This window comes from Strigops habroptila, chromosome 1, assembly GCF_004027225.2.
Source record: "Strigops habroptila isolate Jane chromosome 1, bStrHab1.2.pri, whole genome shotgun sequence".
Lineage (NCBI taxonomy): Eukaryota > Metazoa > Chordata > Aves > Psittaciformes > Psittacidae > Strigops > Strigops habroptila.
Window position 1 is genome coordinate 115170444 of NC_044277.2, and position 24046 is coordinate 115194489.

At 39.6% G+C, this 24046-nt stretch overlaps 2 protein-coding genes across 11 annotated transcripts; one reads left to right on the top strand and one right to left on the bottom strand.

Annotated features, from left to right (window-relative positions):
* Positions 1–2673: 2673 nt before the first annotated feature.
* On the bottom strand, positions 2674–9439 carry THNSL1 (threonine synthase like 1). Of its 10 annotated transcripts, none has more exons than XM_030494383.1 (3): positions 9330–9398; positions 8364–8476; positions 2674–7911 (listed from the first exon to the last, which is right to left on the bottom strand). In XM_030494383.1, exon 3 carries the CDS (start codon positions 7630–7632, stop codon positions 5410–5412), a length of 2223 nt encoding a protein of 740 aa, XP_030350243.1. In that variant the 5' UTR covers positions 7633–7911; positions 8364–8476; positions 9330–9398; the 3' UTR covers positions 2674–5409. The 10 variants fall into 10 exon arrangements, 9 of the variants coding, with proteins under 9 accessions (XP_030350243.1, XP_032775985.1, XP_030350283.1 ...); XM_032920094.1 differs by lacking the exon at positions 9330–9398 and adding an exon at positions 9194–9327 and having other exon boundaries at positions 2674–7702; XM_030494423.1 differs by lacking the exon at positions 9330–9398 and adding an exon at positions 9194–9315 and having other exon boundaries at positions 2674–7699.
* Positions 9440–9521: 82 nt separating this feature from the next.
* Positions 9522–23306, top strand: ENKUR (enkurin, TRPC channel interacting protein). Its single transcript, XM_030494446.1, has 5 exons — positions 9522–9961; positions 12846–12991; positions 16980–17206; positions 19049–19195; positions 21857–23306. Exons 1-5 carry the CDS (start codon positions 9834–9836, stop codon positions 22028–22030), a joined length of 822 nt encoding a protein of 273 aa, XP_030350306.1. The 5' UTR covers positions 9522–9833; the 3' UTR covers positions 22031–23306.
* The last annotated feature ends 740 nt before the right edge of the window (positions 23307–24046 follow it).

Sequence of the window (24046 nt, forward strand, 5' to 3'; positions counted from 1 at the left end):
AATGTATAGAAAATACATTTTTCTCAAAATACATTTCTAGAGCAGAACCCTATGAGCACACTTTACCTTCTCTAAGCTTTATGGAGCACCTTTGGTTGGTATATAAAAGGTCGAGTTTAACTATAAAAAGGAAACATTGGATTTTTCAATTTGTCTTATACAGATCTCATGACGAGCTGAAAATGAATTGAAAATGGCCATTCGATTGCAACTTGCTCATGAAAGCAGAGAGAAATGCCAAGTAAACAAGAATGTTAAGAAGGGATCCAGAAGCATCTAATAAACTTCAAAAGATCTCTAACTTTCAAAAGCTTGGAAAAATAAATAATAATTAGCTGCATTCAATAAAGCTGACATTTGCATAGGCACTTTCCTCCTGTGTGTGTTCGCCTCATTTTCATAATGAAAGCATATATCGCCCAAACCATCACAACACATATTATACAATGAAATTTAAAACTAATGAGCCATACCCTAATAGCCATGAATCAAGTCAGGGTGTGCATTAATAGTCCATTTGAAATTGTCTACAGACAGGAAGAACAAGGCTAAACACATAAAACAGTAGCCTGTTTAGCGCATAACTTGTTCCCTGTACTTATAACAATGCCACAGCAGAACTGAAATGAGTTCACAATCTCTAGTACTCAAACCTCTGTGAAATACTGTTCATACTTCTGCTCGCATGCGAGTTACTATTGTGGCAGCCAAATGAGACTGCTGGGATTACTTAGTTTGACCTCTTGCATAACGGATCTGACAGTCCTCCTTCTATCAAATCATATCTTTTCAGGAAATTATCTAACACGTCCAGACCAGAGCAACCTTTACTATTCTCTTACGTGCCTTTATCTCTTCTTGAAACATGTCCAACTTCTACTTACAGTCTTGGATCATTTTGTCTGCTAGATGGAACGGACCTTTATTACACAATTTTGCTCCAAAGATGCTTCTTCTAGGCTCTCTCCCTTCACTAGACTAAGTAGATTCTGCTTATTGAGACTCTCAAGCCAGTGATTCTTTTTAATCCTTTTATTGCTCTTGTGACTCTTGCATGTCCAATTTCCCAGCATTACTGGAAATTGTGACTGTTGAAGTTAGGCATAGCGTTCTTCCAAAAGGTTACACCAAAGTCAAAACCAGACAGCAATATTACCTCCCTGACAATATTCTCATTTCTAAACCTGAGGATCTCACTGGTCCTTTTGGCCACAAGGCATGCTGAAAACTCATGTTCAGTTAAGCGTGCACATCTCCAGACACTCGTCAAAGTCAGCATTTCCTACTGCAAATTGTTCTACTTGCTAAGTATGTTCTCAATCCTCTGTTCCTAGACACATAGGTCTACTTTAGGCCACAGTAAAACACAGACTGCTTACAGCTCCCAACCAAGAAATTCATCTTATCCTCTCCAAGTGGCTCCTTAGTATTTAAGTTTTGTGGCACCACCGATTTGAGCAGTCATGATTTTATTTCTTCTGTGTTCTTAACAAACTAAACTCATGGTTAAGAACCAAATTGTGTGTGAACTCAGGTAACAAACCTGTTCAGTCACAGTTGTCCTTTCAGACAAACATTTTGAAATAGTCCAGGTTGTGACTCAATTAGTGCCATGATGAATTTTAAATCTGGGGGTGATACATTGCATGTTTCTATAGCAATAACTTATATTTAAAAAAAAAAGAAACTATTTGAGAATTTAAGGGTATTTCAAGTACCAGTGATGAAATAGCTACATAAAATGCTAGAGCAACAATTCCTGTGCTATGTAACCAATTTTATGAAGTTTGAGATAAACTTTTAATGAAAAATGTGCTCCTATGTCGCACAGGGAAAACACTGTGGTTTCTCAGTCTGGTTAGATGTTACATGATATTGTACATAGGCAAGTAAATCAGGCATTTCCTTAATTGCGCTGAACAATTTTCCTATTAAATATTTTATTTCCTGTGCTGTTAAGAAAGCAGCCAAAGACCATCTTAAACAGTTACCAGGGAATAAAATCTTCTCAAGTAAGGCACAAACAGCTTAGATCTACCTCCATGCCAGGAAAACGTCGGAAGTTTTACCTAAATTGGAGAGCAAGACCAAGATTCATGTCTTTTTATATGGCTGTATTCTGAATTGTTGAAGCAACATCCTCCCAGTTCTGATAAGGCTGCTGAGCACATTTACGACTACCTCTGAAAAACACAGTAACATTCAAATCCTCCTCAAGCTGCTCATACATGTTCAAGATTAACCACATGTTCACACTGATTCACTGAAATGAACTACTCATTCCTTATTGTTTATTAAGAAATTAAATAATTAAAGATTAAGTCATTCAAAAATTTCTTTGAAAAGTAATTTTTAAACCTGTGATCCTGAAATCATATTCCAACTGAACCAAAGTTGCTCTGCAACCAGTTCATCCCTCCACTCAACTAAGCGTGAATAAGAAAGCTTAAACTGTCAGAAGCTTCCTTTTCCATATTAATTCCTCAGAATACAGACGTTCCGTGCAGCACCAGACAAGTCTGTGATACAACATAAACTGAGTGTTTAGACATTTGCTATTTTTGAAGAGGGTTTATTTTTTTATACATACTTTCCTTCCAGGATTATGTAAATTATGTCAACATCTGTCAATCTCAGCAAAGTGAATTATTAAATCATTTACTACACACCTAATTTTCAAATAAACACAGATCACCTCTTTCAAGATTTAATATCAAAATCTGAAGCCACTCCTTTTAGTGGTATCACACCGATAAGGATTTAGGAACACATTTGCAATGAAAGTGCTACAGGGTGGATCCCACAGTATTTATTTACCAAAAATATAGTGGATACAAATGACTAATGCATATTTCAGGCATGCCAAACATGATATACTTAATAACAATGTGTTCTTGATGTCCTCGAAGAGCAAAGTTGACCTCTTGAAAAACAAGAATCTTCCCGTTAGAGTTCTGTTTGCTAAAATATTCCATCACCTCAAAAACAGAAATAGCAATTTTAAATTGTAAGATAAGAAAAAACAGAATTATCTTCTGCAGTCATCCCTAAGTGCTCTCTTCCCCCTTAACCTCAAGTCACTCTCTGTCACCCTGAGAAGCAAGACTGTGACTAAAGGCAAGTAATGAGCAACTGGCAAATCTGTAAGCAAAACAAAAGTATTTTCCATCTAAATTATAGACATTACATTTGTGCTTCCATTTCTTACATTTGTCCTTAAGTTTTATTAATGTATTATCAGTGTCCAGCAAATATTTATCTGTACAGAAGAATAATAGCTTAACTACAGCTATGCTATTACTTCAAGCCAATGAAGCCAATGGAAATGTGTCTATATGCATGCTCACACTCTCTGTAAACCTGGCTTATACTGATTTAGACTGCAAAATCCTATCTTCAGACAAATAGAAGCAAACTGTGTATACACCAAGCCTGAATGGCTTAAAGAATCCTCTTAAAAATCCCAATGTAGATTTGCTTTTGTGTATCATTAGCACACCATTTTGCCCGAAGAATAGAAAATATTGCATGACAACATTTGGTGTACACAATGTCTGCAAAAGACAAAAAACTGGCACTTGTGTCCAATCTTAATCATTAATGCGCTTTGAATCTTCCATAATACTGATAGTGGGGAAAAAAAAGTGTAACAGTGACATAGTGTTTGTTAAGCACAGTATTTTGCTGACATCCACAAATTTGAGCTGTGAAGGCAGGACTGCTTCCCTCACTATCCTATGCCCCCACAGCCAGCTACTCTGAGCACACTGGAAACTGTGGCAAATGCACATCATGCTTGAGTCTTCTACCTTATACTGCAAGAAATGACAATTCTTTAGTTTGCTAGCTGGTGTCTTCTTCACCTCTAATGTAGAAAAAAAGTACAAGCAGACACCCAGAGGAAGTGGGTGGCTCTGGCAACAGTTCAAAGCCCCAAATGAGTCCTGACATCTAGAAGATGTTGCCTCTCAAAGAGGCAAAAGATGTTATCAGTTACCACCTCCCTCAGCAGTGCTTTCCCTATTTGAATCTTGGTGGGAAATACAGCCTCCCATAGCTATTATGTCTTCGCATCTGAGGACTCCTGGCTCTATACCTGTAACTGCATACCATTCAAAACCTGCCCATACATCCTTTTGACATTTCTCTTAGTGTGAAATCTGTATTTTATGTCCTTGCCAAATATAATCTACGTTTAGCAGAGTACATTTGTCCATTACCACATGATGTCCCAGGCCAACTTGCTCTATTTTTTTACGATGCAAAAAACCCCCCCAAAAACCAATAAAGAGCCTGTCATTAGCAAAACCAGATTGCTAACATAGATCTACTTCAGGTAACACAATTAATACCTCGGATGCTATTACACTTTCCAGACACTGGAATTCATCCTTCACTTTCCTTGATGAGATGCCAAGCACTTTGGGAAGATTCTTTCTTAGACTAATTCATGCTAAGCATGAATAGAATAGAATGTCAAGGAAATTAATTTGACAAAAAATATTAAAATGGAAGTAATTAGCACAAGCAAACTATATGACCTCAAAGATAAAACTTACATTCTAAAAACCTAGAATACAATAAATAAATGTAAATAGATAGTGAAGTCTGGGTTTTACTTAAGGAGAGTGCAGCTACTACTAGCAAATTCTTCTCTAGCATTAAGAAAGGACTCCAAAGCTGAAAATTCAAATAGAAAAGATCTAAGAAAAAGACTACCACACACTGGAGGAAGAGTCACATCTCAAAAAATATTAAAAACTTTGAATGAAGGATTCTATTTCACAGAAAAATATCAGGCGGGATTCTTCTTTTTTTTCCCTACATAAACACTGGCCTCACAATACATAAAAACCATACAAGAAGATAACATACCACCAAATTGAATGGTTCAAGGACTAACAGTACAAGTTTACCTCAATCTTTGTAGTGAAATCAAACCTCATTTAATAACACCAAACATCATTACAGTATCTTCTTATGTTTTGGTGCCCTAAGTGATGTGAGCTAAAGTGTAACTAATCACCCACTGACCAAATGATTGCATTGTTCTTGCAACAAGAAAGAGCTATTAGCTTCAGAAAGGTCAGACTTCATTATCTTCCTTCTTCCATGGAGGATACTTCAGGCTTGCAAAGGAGACAGCACTGCCAAGGAAAGCTGGCAGTACTGGTGTCTCTGCTATGTATGACCTGCAAAAAAGTATTCCAGTCTTTTATACTCTCAATTCACAACCCTTCATCACTACACGTGTTACTTGTAACACTGCTGAAAACTCAACAATTGAGTATAAAACTGCAGATGTTATGCTGCGGACTGGACACAGGCCAGGTGAATCATGACTTTATTAAAACATGCAGCTTCCTAAGTAGGTATCGCAACTGACACAGTGGACATCTGATCAGTTGCTCAGCGCACCCTCATAAAATGATTTTGAATTAAGGTTTCTATAGCAGACATCAGCATACTCATATCAGCAGCACAGACCTGGTGATCTTCATTGCCCTTTTTTTTCAGGGTCTCTAATAGGCCCCAGTGCACTGGAGGCAAAGGGCTGTAAGAACTCAGCAAGCGAAGCTGACTTAATGGATTCTGGTTTATTTCTGCAATCTTCAAGGCCCTCAAGATAGCAGGTGCAAACTTAGAATAATGAGCTGTAGATGAAATAATAATTGGGCAAGTTCTGTCTTGTAATCGATCTGCAACTACTTTAGCAACAGCTGTGTGTGTATCCAAAATATATCCTGTACTGCTGTACACAGAGTGAATGGCAGTCAGGCAGTCCTCCTCGGAGCACCATCCAGCCACAAGGTCCTGCTGAAGCTTTTTGAGTAGATCTTCCTGCAGCTGGAAGTGGCCCTGATTTTCCAGCTGGTTATGTAATTGTTTCACTAGCTGTCCATCCTCATTAGCAATCAGGTGCAAGTATCGCTCAAGATTAGAGGACTTCAAAATATCTACTGCTGGTGAAAATGTGGGAACTAGTTTTCTTCCCCTCAAATCATAAACACCTGTCCTTATGAAGTCAGTCAAAACATTGTTTTCATTGGAAGCACAAATACATTTTCTAATAGGAATTCCCATCATTTTAGCATACAAAGCAGCCAGTATGTTGCCAAAATTTCCTGTAGGAATGCAAACATCTACAGGGCTCCCAAAAGAAATAACATCTTGATGGACAAGATCAAGGTATGCAGAGGCATGATAAACTATCTGAGGAAGCAGTCGTGCCCAGTTTATGGAGTTTGCTGCAGCTAAAGCTGTTCCATATTCTACTGTAAGAAAGCCAGTATAATCAGAATTAGTAAAGATTTGCTTTATAGCTGTCTGGCAAAAATCAAAATCAGATTTGACACCTACTGACCAGGCATTTTCTTTCTGACAACCAATCATCTGTGATTTTTGAATTGGGCTTACTCCATCCTCAGGAAAAAAAATCATCACAGCAATTCTCTGTTTGTCAGTGTCATGGAGACGACTAAAGCCATCCAAGACAGCACTTCCTGTGTCACCAGAAGTAGCTACTAGAATCAAGTAATTGCAGCTTCTGGGAATGCAGTATGCAAACATATGTGGCACTATCTGTAATGCAAAATCTTTAAATGATGCTGTTGGTCCATGAAATAACTCCAGGAGAAACTGATTGCCTGTCAGATGCCTGACTGGGGCAATTTTAGAACATGCAAAGTTTTCTCCATAAGCAGTTTCAATAATTTCTGCCAGCTTAGAAGCAGGAATATCAGCAGGATGTATGCATCTTTCTAGTATCACCTGGGCTCTTTCAACGTAAGTTGCTTCTATTAGGCTCTGCCATTCTGCAGCAGTGAATTTTGGAAGTCCTCTTTCAGGAACAAAAAGTCCTCCATCAGAGGCTAAGCCCTGTGTAACAACATCACTGAAGTATTTACCAGAGTCTTTTTCCATACTCCTTCCAGACCTACTAGACCTAGTTGAAATGAAAGTTTCCAGTTCTGAGTTCTGGTATCTCTTCACAGCATCAAGTACCTTTTCTGCTGCAACCTCTGCTGTAATATCCTCTCCACAAAGAACACGGACATCATACCACCTCTTGTAGAACTGCTTCCTAAACTGAAGTATGTCCTTGAGAGAAACACTAGCAGACTGGCCCACAATGCGATCCACTTTCATTGACTTCAGCCTGCCCATAATGACTGTGGTGGGCACATCCAGATAAACAACTATTCCGTTTTTCTTCACATGCTGCATGCCAGCAGCATGCATTGGATTGGACCCAGTAAGGGAAACGACACTTCCAGATGCTGAAAACTCCAACAGGGCTTTTCCTTCCTCCTCTAAAAATTGCTCATTACCAACATCCTGCAGTTTTTCCGACACACTCATATTCCAAGTAGTTTCAAGGACATCATCATCTATGTCTATGACAGGGCAATCTAGTTTCTGACCTACTATTCTCCCAATAGTTGTCTTCCCAGCACCTGGAGGTCCCATCAGGATAATATTTTTGTTTCCAACAAGAGAATGGCTTGAGAACCATGACTTCCATATCTGTGCAAAGGCAACAGGTCTTGAAGGCATCAGTTTTAAATACATGCTAGAAAGAGTGTTTTGGGTAATTAGTCTTAAATGCTGATATTGTACAACGTGGAACATCTTCTGCTGCGCTGTGGGGTGGGGTTTGCTTTGGTTTTTTTTCAAGCCAACTTGACAACCTACTTAGCTGCTTCAAAAAGACAAAAACCCGGTATTAGTCCTTCGGCAAACATCTGGGAAAAAACCTAAAGGATACGAAATTCAGAACAACAAGAATGCAAACATAAATCCAGTTTTGATTTCATCAGTGCCAGGGAAGTACTTTTCACAGTGAGACTCATTCCCCTCTCCCGCATAGCTCACTTCCACTGACAAATACACCTTCAAACAGTCCATGTCCTGAGGGTAAACAAAGACATCCAAACCTAAGACTACAGTACTATTTGCAAGTAATAATGTTTATAGGAATTCAAAACCAATCGGGTTTTTCTTTAGTAGACCTACTTTTAAGAATCATAGAATAGTTAGGGTTGGAGAGGACCTTAAGATTATCTAGTTCCAACCCCCCTGCCATGGGCAGGGACACCTCACCCTAGACCATGTCGCCCAAGGCTCTGTCCAACCTGGCCTTGAACACTGCCAGGGATGGAGTATTCACAACTTCCTTGGGCAACAAATGCATCTACAAATAATGAAAATGAGCTAGATTACCTTCTCATAATCAAAATGTTAATAAAATATGCATTTGCCCCGCCTCCCAAAATACCTCTGATTTCTTATACTTGTTTCTTAAAAAAAAAAAAAATTAAAAAAAAAAAAGCATAACCCACTTAAATACACAGAAAACTCACGGACTTGTGCAACAGCAAGGGTGGAACAGTTGCATCCAATTCTCTTCTGAAGGGATGGCAAACCAAGTGAAGATTTGTGAAGACCTCCTATAATGGCATTGTACTGAGTGTAGCTGGTATAAAGCAAGAGACAGAGAGAAAGAACACATCATGAAGACACTCTCCCCATAAAACAAAGTCACTAGGAAAGTTGGATCTCCAACAAAGTTTAAGCAAGAAGCTCTCAACAATGTATTTTGTTTGCTTAGAGAAATCAATATGTGTATCAGCACAAATTGCAACACATGATTTGCATCTGATGTTCAAGGCAAAGGGGGAAGGGCTCTCAAAATCTCCATAAAAGTCAGGAAGAAGAGGGGGAAGAAAAAAGCAGAAATTTGCACAGAAAATCTCTAGAGAGTCATTTTTTCATTTTAGGCAGGCTATTGGTATAGACGCAAAGTTTGCAACAACAGAACCTGTGGTTCAAATTCAGTACCCAAACAAGCCAGTGGCAGTAGGCAGCTGCCAAAGCCCTCAAGGTAGCTCAAGGCTGATAATTTCTCAGAACTTTTATGCAGAGAAAAACAAACCACCTAACTCCCAAAGTAAACTACCCAACTTCAACCTTCTCCTGATTATGCCACAGACCGGGATCCTGCAAGGCTCCCGCCTCACCACCGCGCTCCCACCTGTTTCGACGCCCTGAAGGTGCCAAAGCGCGATGCGAGGAGGGGGCCGCGCCGCACGGCACCGGGCAAACGTGACATCACAGAGCCGGGTCAGTCAGTCAGTCACTCCCTCCCCCCCTCCCTTCTTCCCTCCCAGCCAGCCGAGCCCCAGGCTCCCACCTCCCTTTGGGGGGAGCAGCAGCAGGAGCAGCGGCGGCAGCGCCATTGTCCTGTCCTGCCCTGTCCTGTCCTGTCGGCCCGGCTCACTCTCAGGCGCGCCGCGCGCGCGCACGCACGTACGTACGTACGTACGTACTGGCAAAGGCGGGAAACAGCTGCCGCAGGTACCGCGCGCGCCCCCAGCCTCCCCCTCCCTTCCCCTCCCTGCGCACGCGCAGCCACCTGCCGGCCCCGCTCACCAATCGCGACCCCGCCCCCCCCCGCCTTGACGCAGGCGCAGTCAGGCTGCCCGGCGCGCCCCGATGGGCGGTACCGGCCTCGCCTCCTCGAGCTGCGCCTGCGCGGGCCCCGGCGTTGCCTCGGAGCGGGTGCGCCTGCGCCGCCGCCCCGGGCCCTAGCGCGTGCCGCCGGCTACCGTCCGCAGGGGGCCGGCGGAAGCGTGGCGGCGTAGGATCCGCCCCCTCATGGCGCTGTTGCCTGGCAGCGGGTTGCTCTGGTAACCGCGAGACAACAAGCGTGCCGGCTCGCGCCGCCGCGGCCTGAGGGGACGGGCGAGGGGCGATCGCTGCGGTGGGCCGCGGGCGAGGAGCTGCGAGCGGGGAGGGGACGCGAGGCCCCTTATCGGGGTGAGCGCTTCCCCATGTTCGGGTCCCCTCCGCCACCTGCGCGCTTCTCCGTGTCCGGCCGCAGGGCGAAGAAGCCGTATGCCGAGGAGAGCATCAGTAACCTCCTGCCCCGCCTGGAGGAGAAGCCTGTCAAACCTCCCAGGTAGGCGGGTACCACAGTGCCACTTGCACACACGGTGACTTGTGCCGGCAAGGCAATAGGTCTCACTGGTAACAGGTACTTTAAGGAAACCATAGTTTTCTTTGCATAGTTATTGCTCCTCCCAATCAGTCACGAACCGGCACCTGCTCCGTGAGCTGATGGTTCAGTTTGGTGAATGCCATCTTATTCATCGACAAAGAATTGGCAAAGCACTGTCTCTGCGCAGGGGAATTACGTGACATCCTTGTTATTTGCACTTACAACAATTTTTTCAGTGAATAGCTGAAAAGTTGGCTTTTTTATTTTTTTTTCTCAGTGCCACACTTATTCTTTTCATGTGTCAGGTGTCTCTTCTGACATTCTTTCTTCGCTTCTCTTTCTCACCCCTTACCTTAAAAACATTAAAAAAAAAAAAAAAAAAGGCCTTTTGCCCCCCTAGTATTAATTCTTTTGAGAGCTTTGATGAAATTCTTACTTGATAGTTATGGAAACATACGTTCTTTTTCCAAGGCTCTATTACATTATATGAAAGAAAACTGTTACAGTTACCATTTTCAGTGCAAGTTTAATGTAGATCATAACTCAATAGCTTTAAGATGTGTAGAAATATCAGTGACACTCGTTAGAACAAAGATAGTTACCCTGTTTCAAGTAAAAGGGTTCAGACTTATGAGATTCCCAGTTCTGAACCTTTTCTATGTAAAAACAGCTCATATGTCTTTTTTTGTTTCCAATATGAATGAAAGATACCTTTGGCAGACGGAGGAAAGTGAAATGACAGTATGGCAAGGCACACAGCGCACTAAATCCACTCCTGTCCTAATACCATTCAGGAATTTGGATACTCCATGACTATCAGGTTCAGTTTAGGCAAGAGATTCCTTAGGTTGGATACAATCTGACTAAATCCCCTTCTGATCTCATTGACTTCTGTTGTTATCCCACTTCCTGCTTTGCTTCACAAGGTGCCCAATATCCAGCTGGTAACAACAGTGTTGAGATTAAGATTCTGAAGTTCCCCATAGTCATGTTTTCTTCCCTCTCGACACTCTCTAACTCTATGATATTGGTGTATGACAGCATTTAGCCGCTTTCTTAGCATGAGAAGTCACTGAAAAGATAAAACTGCCACATCTCTTTGTCCAAAGGAATGCCTATAGCCATCTACAAAAGACGTCTCTACCTTATGCCAATATGTAATAAACTCAGAATCTTCTCATTCACTTTTGCGTTCCAAGGCTGTGTGAACCCTAGTAGGTCAAACTCCTCATAAAGTCACTACCTTTCTCTACTGTGTGGCTACAATGCCGCTCCTAGCAAATGGTGAGGAATGCAACGATTTATGAATGGGGGGGAGGGTTGTCCCTATGTCTATGGCTGTTTACCAGGAATTTAACAGAAAAAAAAAAACCCAAACCAAAACAACAAATAAAACCTCATTCCTTATAATTAAAGGTATTTCTGGAATTATAGATATATTATGTACATAATCCTCTTTCTGATTTTGGAGACCAAATCTCCAGAAGACAAAAGAACTCCACATTTTTTATGAAGTCCAGTACAAATACATGTATTGTACATTTGCAGCTCACATACTAAAGCTTTTATCAGTGTTGCTACTATGATTCCCCATTCGCTAGCTCATCATTACATTGTTTCTTTCATGCTATTTCATTATTTCTGCAAAATAGATTGCATTATATCTATTTTTTTTCTTTACATGAAAACATGGTATATTTTTTTCATAAACATGTTTTTTTCAGTGAAAGAAGAGCATAGTTGTTTGTCAGCTTTTGTCTACCATAAATTAATCTGACATGCTACCTGAAGATGGGCAGATTTGAAAAGGTACAATGAGGTAGCCTTAGCCTCAAGAGCAGGGAGTTCTGCTCACTGAGAGAAACATCTGTGACAGCTCAGTCCTTCAGATAGTGGCAAGATGCTATTAGTACGCTAATGATCAGCATTTGGCTTCTTTTGGAGAACATGTTTGCATACTTTTGATTAAAGCAAACTCTAAATGAAAAGAGCAATGTGTGCATACTGCATGTGTACAGCTTTCCATGTCTGAGCCATTACCCATTTTCACATTAGCCATTTCAGTTAGTGCCAAACCCACTACTGATTACAATAGCTCAGGATCATAGTTTGAATCTCTGTAATGTAAGAAATACACAGTTTGCTGGGTGATTTTGGAACAGTCATCCATCTCATCTAGTCACTTACAGTAGTCTATAATGGATGGTTCAACAGGAACATTGAGACGATACAGTGGCAGTCAGTAATGAGGTACATTGGCATTTGTACCTTTCTCATACTACAAACTTCCAAGTATAGAAAATTAGCAAAGTAGGCTCGTGATTACTGTTTTCCTGTACGTGCACAACAGCTTCATATTTTGGATGTGTTTTTGAACAAAACAAACACCCACATTAAAAAAACTTTTTGAAATTGAGTTTATTCAAAAATAAAGACCAAAGTATGTAATGCACAACATCAAAATGAAATAATGCAAGCAATATTCAAAACAGTTTATTTCCAGAATTTAGGTTTTGTTGAGTTTCAAAATGTCTGTGTCAGTATCTATATGAACAGTTCATACAGGAACCATTCCCTAAGTGTGATAATACTGACCTTGGAGGCACAAGAGAAGAAGGAAGAAGCAAGCTAACTTCAGAATCAGAAAAGCCACTCGTCAGTGCAGTGCTGGGCTTAACCTTAGTATGAAATTTATATGAATGATGGCCTTTATTTGGAAGAGAGTACAAAACAAAATAGCTTAGGCTTTTGGCATGAACTATTGCAAAAATGTGTATTCTTTTAAGAGGATTTTTAATAATTTTCTGACCTTTAACTTCTTTATGGCTATTTTTTAATGTTTAAGATATATATCCATATATAGACCATTTGTGAAGTGTGAAGCAGAGAAAAATAAAGCTCAGTGGAAAACTATGGGACCAGCAAAAGTTGCAGTGCCATCTCCAAAAAATTTTCTGCAGAAACATTCAAAGGAACCCAAGCTACCAGCTAGTAAGTGTAGACATGAAATAAACTGAATGTAATGTACTGTTTTAATTTTAAAATTGATAATATTGATGTTGAAAGTAACAGTTATGGAGAATCAATTTTTTTTTTTATTCAAATAGTTTTTGTATGCTGGGCCAGTGTCCATTGTTCCTTGTATAGTACTTATGATACCGAAATTATTTCTTTATTTTACAAAAATGTTTCTTATTGTGTAAAATACTGAAGCAAACAACAGGGAGGTTATATATGTGATTAGAAAATATGGGAACTATTTACTCTCATATGGTACAAAACCAGATAAAACAAAGAAAAATTCTCTCTCTTTTGGCTGCAGCTGTTCAGATGTTGAAGATGTGTTGATGGTATGTTCTATTTTGCTGATACTTTGATTTGTAATTATATAGTATAGATTTGTACACCTTTTCTGCAACTGATCATTAATATTAAAGTAAATAATATGAAAGGGAGTATTAAAAGTCAAATAATTGTTTTTAATGCTTAAAGAGATACAGGAAAAGTACGTGTGTCTTTCTGGATGTTATAAGCTACATACAGCTTGTACTCTTCAGCACTCTCTTGGCTCTTAATCTCATAGCACTGAATTGGCTGGCAGTGCTCAAAGCATAGAATTTTTTTGTGAGCTGCATGTCACAGAAATAAGAAAATTGGAGTATGTTGTTGCAAAATGCATCCTATCTTTGGGCATCAACCATAATTCTGGATATGGAGGGAAGCGATGCCATCCAGAGGGACCTTGACACGCTTATGAGGTGGGCCGATGCCAACCTTATGAAGTTTAACCAAGCCAAGTGCAAGGTCCTACACCTGGGTCGGGGCAATCCCAGGCACTGCTACAGGTTGGGCGGAGAAGAGATTCAGAGCAGCCCTGCAGAAAAGGACTTGGGGGTGTTGGTTGACAAAAAGCTTAACATGAGCTGGCAGTGTGCGCTTGCAGCCCAGAAAGCCAACCGTATCCTGGGCTGCATCAAAAGAAGCGTGACCAGCAGGTCGAAGGAGGTGATCCTGCCCCTCTACTCTGCTCTTGTGAGACCTCACTTGGAGTCCTGCGTACAGTTCTGGTGTCCTCAACATAAAAAGGACATGGAGCTGTTGGAGCTAGTCCAAAGGCGGGCCACGAGGAGGATAAAAGGGCTGGAGCACCTCCCGTATGAAGACAGGCTGAGAGAGTTGGGGCTCTTCAGCCTGGAGAAGAGAAGGCTGCGTGGAGACCTCATAGCAGCCTTCCAGTATCTGAAGGGGGTCTATAAGGATAGTGGGGAGGGACTCTTCCTTAGGGACTGTAGTGGTAGGACAAGGGGTAATGGGTTCAAACTTAAACAGGGGAAGTTTAGATTAGATATAAGGAAAAAGTTCTTTACAGTGAGGATGGTGAAGCACTGGAATGGGTTGCCCAGGGAGGTTGTGGATGCTCCATCCCTGGCAGTGTTCAAGGCCAGGTTGGACAGAGCCTTGGACCACATGGTTTAGAGCAAGGTGTCCCTGCCCATGGCAGGGGGGTTGAAACTAGATGATCTTAAGGTCCTTTCCAACCCTTACTATTCTATGATTCTATGATTCTATGATATAAGGAGTGGACAGTTCTAATGTTCAGCCTTATGGACAGTTCTGCAAGGGTGGATTTACCTTCTTAGTACTTCTGGAGTTCTAAGTATATTGCTGTCAGAATTTGTAATTGAGTTATAAAGTTTGAAATTTCAGCTTGAAGTTGGTTTTAGCCTGGAACTATGGAAGAGCTTAATACACTCTCTCTTTCTCTCTCTCTCTATGTATATAAAGCTCTCTAAGAGAGTAGAGGAGTCCGGCACCCAAATTTGCATGGCACATGCAAATGGCTTTAGCACTGAAAATAGAGGCTGTCTGAAGGAGCCTTTGGAGGCTTAATGCCTCAGGCAATATAAATTATTAGAACGTGAAGGTGAGCTTTGGTCCCAGAGGTCCTGTAGGTATCCTGGGTCGGTTTTAAGTAAAGCCTTCACCTTTTCAGGATATCTGAACAGTGTTCAGTATACTGGAATATAATACTTCATGACATCTAAGCATGAATGCTTCCAAGCTGAAGACCTTGTTAACTTACCACACCAGCATTTTAGATGGGCATAGGAAAGAAGGTTGATTCACCAGTAAGTTGGAGCAGTCTGTAAGATCCCTTTTAAGTACTTGTAAAATTAGTGTTGTCTACTTTAAATTTGCTATATACAAAGACATACAGCACTCTGTCTCATTTTTCTTAGACAAGCAGCTCATAGTATTTCTATTTCAACTTGTTGATTCAGGGTTTTGTGATCGCAATATGTGTTTTGATGTTTGCATTTGGAGTCAATGTTCCAAAGCCTCAAAATAACTATGACGCACCATAGCTTTAATCCAGGCTAGTAATTTCATTGTCAGGATTAGATCCTAACAGATCTTGAGAAGGAACTCTACCATTAACTCAAGAAGTTCTTGTACCTTTATTGGCTGGAATTTCATAGCTGCCTCTGTGAAGTTACACTGCTTAATCACCTCCTTTGAAACATGACTTTCATCACTGGAATTTAGCTGGTTGTCAGTTTTCTAAATGGGATTATAGTACTGTGTTTGTGGTATATGTGCTGCCTTCAAAACTGGGTTAAAAAATACATTGCAAGGACAGAACAAAAAGATTGATTTCTTTTTTTTCCCCCAATAGTGTCATTGTTTTAGAGTCTGATTACACACCACTTCCTCACAAAAGGTGTGTTTCCTAACTCCAGCTGATTCTTGTTGAACTACTGAACTCTGGCATTCGTTTTTAATCAAGCTCAGTTGTTGGTTCCAGAAGTGGGGACTCCCATATAAGGGAGAGATAGTGCTCACTGAGAAGCTTCAGAGATCTTGTTTCCAAAAAGACATCCTAAGAGAAATAGAGATTTAAGTCTGTGTGTCCTACAGTACTAAGTTATAGCAAGCTATCAGGTTGTGAAAACAAAACCCAGGAAAGCACCAGTTTCTGAGGTCAGCATCAGGAAACCAGCTGTTGTAGGAATGAGCTCTGTCACTAGTGACATTACACTTGTTTTCTGCAAAAGAAGAACATGAACTCAGACAACCTGAATCAAATCATTATCTCTGGTAATCACTGTGATTTATATGTGGTGGGAAATGAGTTGCCTTTCATCACTCTCCTGAAGTGAGACTACTCAGGAGACTACTGACTTTCTGTTGGTGCCTTGGAGAAATGATTACACTGAAAAGGAAGAGTTTCTATATTCCCTGGAGAACGGATTGTGAGAAACTGTTGGCAAGTGTGAGGGAGTAGCAAGGGCAGGGCTTTTCCCTAAGGGGAGGTGAGCCAGAAATTGAGAGCAACCACAGTGCAGGCTGGTTAATGACCTCACCAACAGAGTGCAGTCCCACCACACCAGAGCCAGGCAAGCAGAGGTGGGGTGGTGATGAGATGTGTCCTATCACTGGCTGAGAAGCCATAAGGCAAGGTGGACCAAAAGGCCAGGTCCATCCACTGATTCCACATAGCTCTTCAAGACTAGGACTAGGGGCAGGCATGGCTGAGACAGCTCAGCCAGGCACTGACAGCACAAGGCTGAGCTGAAACGGGGTTTCTGAGCCCAACGGTGTGGGGTGAATGCCCCAGGTGAGACAGGGTAGAGCCATTAGTGCCTAAGGGCATTAATTAACAATGAGCATCTCTGGTAAAAGAGATGAAAAAAGTCCCGTACTACTGTGGTTGAGAGGAAATGAGTGGCATATTGTAAGGAAACCCCATCTAAACCAATGTAGTATTTCCTAGGTTATAAAGTTTCTGTTACGCCAAACAAGCATACTCATTTTTGTTATAGCACATTCCCAGACAGTTCTTAAATTGTAGATACAGTAGGTTTCTATTTTTTATGTAATTTTGTACATAATTTTTCCCTTTTGAAAAATATTATAACGTTAAATTGCAAAGCTCTTCATGGCAATCGCTGAGAATGTTTACATGCTCAATTCACAGGAAAAAAAGAACAGGATCCTAAGAAATTGCCTGAATTATCAGTGCCACGGAGGACAGATCGCCCAGTTATGGGAATTCAGAGTAAAAAGAATTTTATAAATACAAATGCAGTTGCTGTTATCACAGGGCTGCCTAAAAAACCTCAACCTATTTATGTTGATAGAAGACAGGGAGATAAATATCTGCTTGAAACTTCAGGACTTCTTCCAAAATACATTAAGAAAAAGGTAAGCTGTATGAAATTATAGTGGAAATACTAGTAGCCATGCCTATTTTAGTTTTTCTATTGCATTCTCCCATGGAATGTTTATGATTCTTTCTGAGATGTTTAGATACCACTGCTATTTGTGGTAGACATCTGAAATTCATCAAGGAGAAATCACTGGCACTAGAGTTGGGCCTTGCCTTTGCTCTGTATTCACTTGCTTATGCTGTCAGCAAAAAAATTGGCAGAATGATGCTGCTAAAGCAATAGCATATGTGTTGCATTGGGAACCCAAGGAGTATCTAATCGGGAGACAAATGTAGTTCTGTGATGAATTAATACTGGGTCTTTAGGAAAGATAGGCAGGGAGGAAGAGATGGGGTTGCCCTTTGGATAAAGGAGCTGTTCATGTATATGGAGGTTTTCTATGGCACTTGCAACAAGCTGGTTGAGCTTGTGGGTCAGGATCAGAGCAAAGGCCAGTAAGTGTCAAAAGTCTGTTTGTTATGGACTGCCCAATCAGGTGAGCAACTTGAGGAAATATTTAGGTCACAGTGCAGCTTCTTATGGAAGACTTCGCCCTCCTTGATACCTGCTGAAAGGACAGCACAATAGGATGAAAGCAATCCAAATAGGTTCCTGAAACATATCAGCGACAGCTTCTTAACACAGATGGTGGATGAGCCAACCAGTGGTCATGCTCTTCTGGTTGTGCTACTTACAAATGAGAAAAAACTGGTTAGAGGTGTGATAATCAATAGTAGTCTTGGTTGCACAGGCAATGAAGTACTTCAAGATCCCCTCCTCCTCAAGGAGGCAGGTGCACAGATCCTGTACTTCAGGAGAGCCAACATCGTCTTATTCAGGAAACTAGTAGGTAGGACCTTGTGGGAGACAGCTCTGGAAAGCAAAGGAGCTTTGGAAAGCTAGCCTGCCTTTAAGGACTACCTCCTCCAAGCACAAAACTGGTCTATTCCACTACTCAGAAAAACAAGATGTATCAGGAGCCTGGCTTATCTAAACAGATAACTCATGACAGAGCGCTATGCAAAAAGAGTCAGGACACATGACACAACTCATGACAGAGAAGATGAAAAAAGTGAACTGACAGCCCTTGCAGTACTTTTGCATGGCTAAACATATATATAAACAATGCTAGCCGTGGTGCTGCCCAACACTAAAAGATTTGTGAATCATTTAGCATTTGGTAGAAAGGAGGTAGACTCCGGTACCTTCTGGCAGACCTAGATAGGCTAAATTTTACAAAGGAAAAGGCAAATTAGATGTGTTCCCCCAAGTACATCTGGGATATTCAGGAATTATTTTTCCTCCCTGAAACACAATTCTGCCACACTCCGTATGGGATAGCTTATCATCCCTATCTGGTCCAATTTTCCTCTACATGTTAGCACTATTCACTCTCTTCTGTGGCATACAATGTTCAGCAAAAATCAGGATGCAGGAAGACCTTTCAAAGAAAGTAAGGAATGTGTTTCAGAATGTAAACTCTGACATCATATAAAAATGTAAAATAGCTTTAAAAATTCTAAAGTGGTGAGGTTTCAAACTCCTCACTCGACCATCAATTCTTATAAAATAGACATTTTGATTGCTGGGTCCTGTTGTCTTCCCAAAAGAAGGTTGCAAAAAGAAACTGAAGGGAATTGTTTATGCATTTTGCTCAGGCTACAAAGACAGTCATGTCTGATACTTCTAAGAACACAGCAATTTAAAATGTTATGGGTCAATGACACAAAATTCTATTTCGAGCTGTCTCTGCAAATGTAATATACTGTGGATGACAGGTATGTCTTTGTTTCCTTCTTAAAAGCATGTATAAGAAACTTCTTCCTTACCCTTACAGGATTATGGTGTTACACCAAAATACGTAACACGGAGAAATGAAGAAAGGGAGAGAGCTCAGAAAGAATATGAGGCCAGTATCTTGGAGAATCTCAGGAAAAAAGCCATGAAACGGCTAACTGATGAAGAAAGGAGAAGTCTTCTGCAGGTGCATATTTTGATTTAGTGTAATTAGTAACATCTATAACGAGATTAAACAATGTAATATGTCCATATAAATAATAGTATACTAGATTTTAATTAGCTACTTTTTCACTAGATGGAGCTATAGAACAGTTTTAAACTGAACTGAAGGGAGCTGATGCAGCTAGTTTTAGTCCAGTTTTACAAGTAGTTCAATTCCAGTAGATAGGAAGGGTGAAGATTAAGATATTTTTATGGGGGGAAAGGCATGGGACAAGCTGATGATCAGCAAGTTAACTATGCAGCAAAACCACATGTGCAAAAAGGCATGTGAGTTCAGCTGCTCACAGTTCTGCATTTAGTTTGATTAAAATTATATTCTGAATGTTTAAAATACAGGAGTGCACTGAAATATTTTTTAATTAAAAAGGTTCAATTTTTTTTTTTCCATTAACTCAGTATTTTCTTTTCATTTTTTCAAAAATGATTACTCTTTCATGGGCCAGATTATTATACAGTTATATTGTCAGGAGGAATTAGTGTCCCCAGGGTATGTGGCTTCTACCCAGTGCTGAGCTGTAGACATATGGGAATTCTTCTCTTTTAAAATAATTGACATTGCTACTGAACACATGTGCTCTCTCTGATTTGAAAGAATACGTGGCAATAGATGTTTGAGAACAAAATCAAGCCTCATGAACTTGCAAAAATAAAGGGGAATAATTTGTGCCAGCATTTGTTGAACTCTCCATTATGCTTACTTTTTTTGGGAGAATAAAAGAGAATATTGATAAATGCAGTACATACTTCTCATTGATCCTGCATGTATAAGAATTCCTTATATAGAGTAGATATTCAGTTTGCGATCTAGCCCATAGCATAGCAATAGTGGTCAGCATATTACATTGCTGTTGGAGGAGCTCTGAGGGAGATTTTTATAGAGGGAGTCATGGTCTGATTCTGATTTCCCCACTCTGTAGGGATAGAGTAAATTGTGATGAATGCATGCTCTAATGTGTTTTAAAATTCACATTTTTCAGTCATTTCCAAACTAGTTTTTACTAATGTACACAAAGACCAATTATTTAAAAGAAGTTATAAATGACTCTTCTATGAAAGTTTTGGAAATACAGTATTTATTTTCATGACCGTGTATTTGTAAACTGTACCTGATGCCTTGTAGACTAGGAGATTTACTTAAGTAAATCAACCTTGGATTGCAAAGACAAGTAGCATTGCAAGGAAGTACATAAATAGCCTTGTTGCTCTCAGTTTCACATGTTGAAGTAAGGTTTTTAAATTTATGTAGATATTTGTACAGGAGTATTGTTGGAATAACCTTTATGGATAACACTTAGGTGCTTAATACAAATATGCAAAAAGCACAAATTGCTGTGCAATAAATGCACTGCTTTGAATATTAGTTCACATTTAAAAGTGTTTTTCTTATTATTGGCAAGGAAAGGTCTTCTATTTTCTGTGAAATCGATTCATACAGTGGACAAAATCAGACAATCTTTTAAGTGAGTTCTGAAATAAAAGCAACAATCTTCAAAGATAAATATGTATTAAGAATAATTCCTCTAAATTTAACTTCAGAATGTTAATCAATTAGCCAGTCTGGGAGAAAAGGTGCTTAATGATAATGGAGAAGAAGGATATGAGGTTGGAAGTCACTACATGCCATAAAATCAGTGTGTTGGCTGAATCTCATTTTAGTTATGGAGGAGAGTTGAAAACTGCACTTCCCAGGAGAGTAACTTCAGTTCTCTTGGGGACTGAATTGTCCCTAAGATCTCCACTAAGGAAACAGAACTGAGAGCCAAAAATGCTTTGGAAAAGTGTTTTTGCATTGCTAGCCATACTGTATTATTTATCGCTTGCTATATGAGTCCCTTGTAGTAGGTGTGATCAATAAGTTCACTCCTAGTTTTCACAAGGACATATGGTGCACTGAATAAACTCTACTAAATCCTCATATATGCACGTATAGGATGTGTAGATTTTTATTATCCTTTTGAGGAGACAAAGTAAGAGCAATTGTTGCAGTAATTGTGAGGATATAAGGACATGTTTTACATTTCATTTTCCTACTACAGCCCGGTTCCATTCAGCATATGTTGGTGGATAAAAGTTTGTCTCTGCATGATTTTTATTTTAAGGCGGGGCTTTAGCCTTGGGCTTTTATATATGGAAGACACAGTTCACTTTGTCTAGTAAGGTAATTCTTTGCATAGCAGCATTCAAGAAAGCTAACAGTTATTGAAATTATTGTTGATAGGGTCAGTGACAGCTGAGTTTTTTAGTTCAAATGTTAAAGAAGTTGCCCATAGATGTTATCATAAATGTAGATTAGGAAATGCAATTATTTAGCATTTTTTCAAAGTATTTCATTGAAGTTAAAATATTGTGGGATCAGTTTGGTGTCCATGATCTGAGCAAAGTCTCAGTTATGGAAAATGAAGCTGGTGGTGAGATGAACTGAAACTGCCACTGAATTTTGGCTGGAGTTCCAAGTATTGGTACTCTTTGTGATTACTTAAAGTAGGTAACACCACTCTGTGTGATGTGGTGATATCTGTGGTAGCCAGGTTGCTGTTTACAGGGAAGTGGTTTCTGTAGTGCAGTTTGTAAGATAATTCTTGTTGCATTCTCATATATTTCCTTTTTCATTTAATGGCACTAGGGGCTGAAAAAGAACTGGGAGGAAGTGTATCATGAATTTCAGGGTCTTCCAGTAGAAATGGACACCATCCCCAAGAAGATAAATAAAGAAAAGCTGGAAATACAGATGAAACAACTGGAGCATGACATAGATGTAATTGAGAAGCACAAAGTTATCTACATTGCAAACGAGTAAAGACTTTTTTTCAGATACCATCTCTTTCCTCCTTTTGTTTTTCTCTATCCATGCATCTCCAAGAAGCACTCCACTAAATTCTCAGAAGAGATTGATGCTGCCAACTATTCGGAAGGAAATATTCAACTAATATCAGTATGTAGCTTCTTATAAAAGTTGTTACATATAGCTCTCATCTGTACAATTCACAGAATGTTTTGAAATAAAATTAAATTCTTAGATTTTGAGTATAAAACCATGAATTTAATCTATTATTTTTTGTAATTTTTATTAACTGCTAAGATTTCCATAAACATCATACACAACACATGATAAATACTGTTTCATATGTTTGGAGCATTTCTTTTCTTGCATAGCCAAAACAAAGTGAAATAATTGGCTGCTGAAGAGATCTTGGTAAATACAACTTCAGGGTGGGATGGCTTCTGGACTAGTTACTAAAGAGCTGTCATGCTTTACTTAAAAGCTTGAGTGATGGTATTTCTAGAAAGCTTGGCTTCTGCATAACATTTTGTGTAATAATTTTTTGTTACAAAAACACAGTTTTGATAGTGGAAGCCTGTAATGATATAGACTTCATGCAAGACAGATACCACATGTAGCTTTCAGTGTGTGTTTACGTATAAATAATTCTGTAATACTATAGTAAATCTACAACTAAAGTAGAAAAATGTGTTTTGATTTCTGTTGTGTGTAATGTTACAATGAAAGCAATATACTAGCAAGTGAGTCAAAACCTAGGCAGAAATTATATCTGCACACTATGGTGCAATTATTTGCATTAAAAGAGAAATTGTTTTTCTTTCCTACGCTTAACCTTTGCTTAAGCAAAAGGTTTTTCTGTATGGTATCAATCACTACCACCAGCAGCTGTTGTGACATCATAGTATCTGACATCAGCAGAGGATGAAGTAAAAAATTTCAAACGAACTATGAAAAGCCAATTTTTCACGTACATGAAGTTCCTTTCATGAATGTGTCATGGAATGGCTTTGAAGACTCCGCAGTGATTCTAGGCTATTATTTCTTGTGCTTCTTAAACTTGTCTATGACATGCACTATGAAAGCGTGGGCGAGCAGGAATGTGTATTTTATTCTCTGTAACTTATTGTTCAGCAATCATGTTTATTTTGAAAAGATATAAGCTGGAAGCAAGCTGTGGTTTTGTAAAATATGAATTTCATTTACTGTTTACTCAAGAGAATGATTTATACTGTATATTTTAACAAAGCCACACCAATTACTGGCACTTAATAACATGTCACATTATCTCCTAGTGAAGTACAAGATGTCTTTCTTAAGAAATTCAATATAATCAAACATGGCTGTTTCTTGTGGCTTAAAATAACTTAAAATAACTTAAAATGACTCTAGAACAGCGTGCATTCCCACTGCCTCACTTTCAACTTTTAGTTACTTGTAGACCATTTGGCTGAATTAGGTTAAGGATGTGGGTTGGGTTCTCCCATTTGTCATCAGTAAACTTTATGGAAATGCAAAGTAAGTGATGGTTATCCCAAAAATTGGGACAAGCAACTGGGCCACACTTGGAAACATTCAACATTCACCAGTAATAATGACTGCTTTTTAAAATTGGCAGAAAGACCTTGGTATATTATGGGGAAGTTAGGAAGTGCATGGGAAGGGATGCAAAAGTATTCCTGCTCAACAGGAGAGACCAAAGCCAGTACACTTCTGTAGCTGAGTGGGCTGTCACTAGTGTGCTTCAACAGTACTGTGGAATTTTTTTGCATAAACCTTCAAAGGTAGCTCTGCTGCCACGCAGGATACATGTCCTTCTCTATACATGTGAATAACTTCTGTCATCCTCTGAGGAGGTTATAACTCCTTCCATCTGTTTTGATGTGTATTCCATGTGACACTTCTGATTATGGACCAAATATATGATAATGAAAACCATTGAAAATACAGAAGGAAATCATACTTACCCTTTAAATCTCTTTGGCAAGTTTGACAAAATAAATTCACAGAATCCAAAGAATGTAATTTATTTAT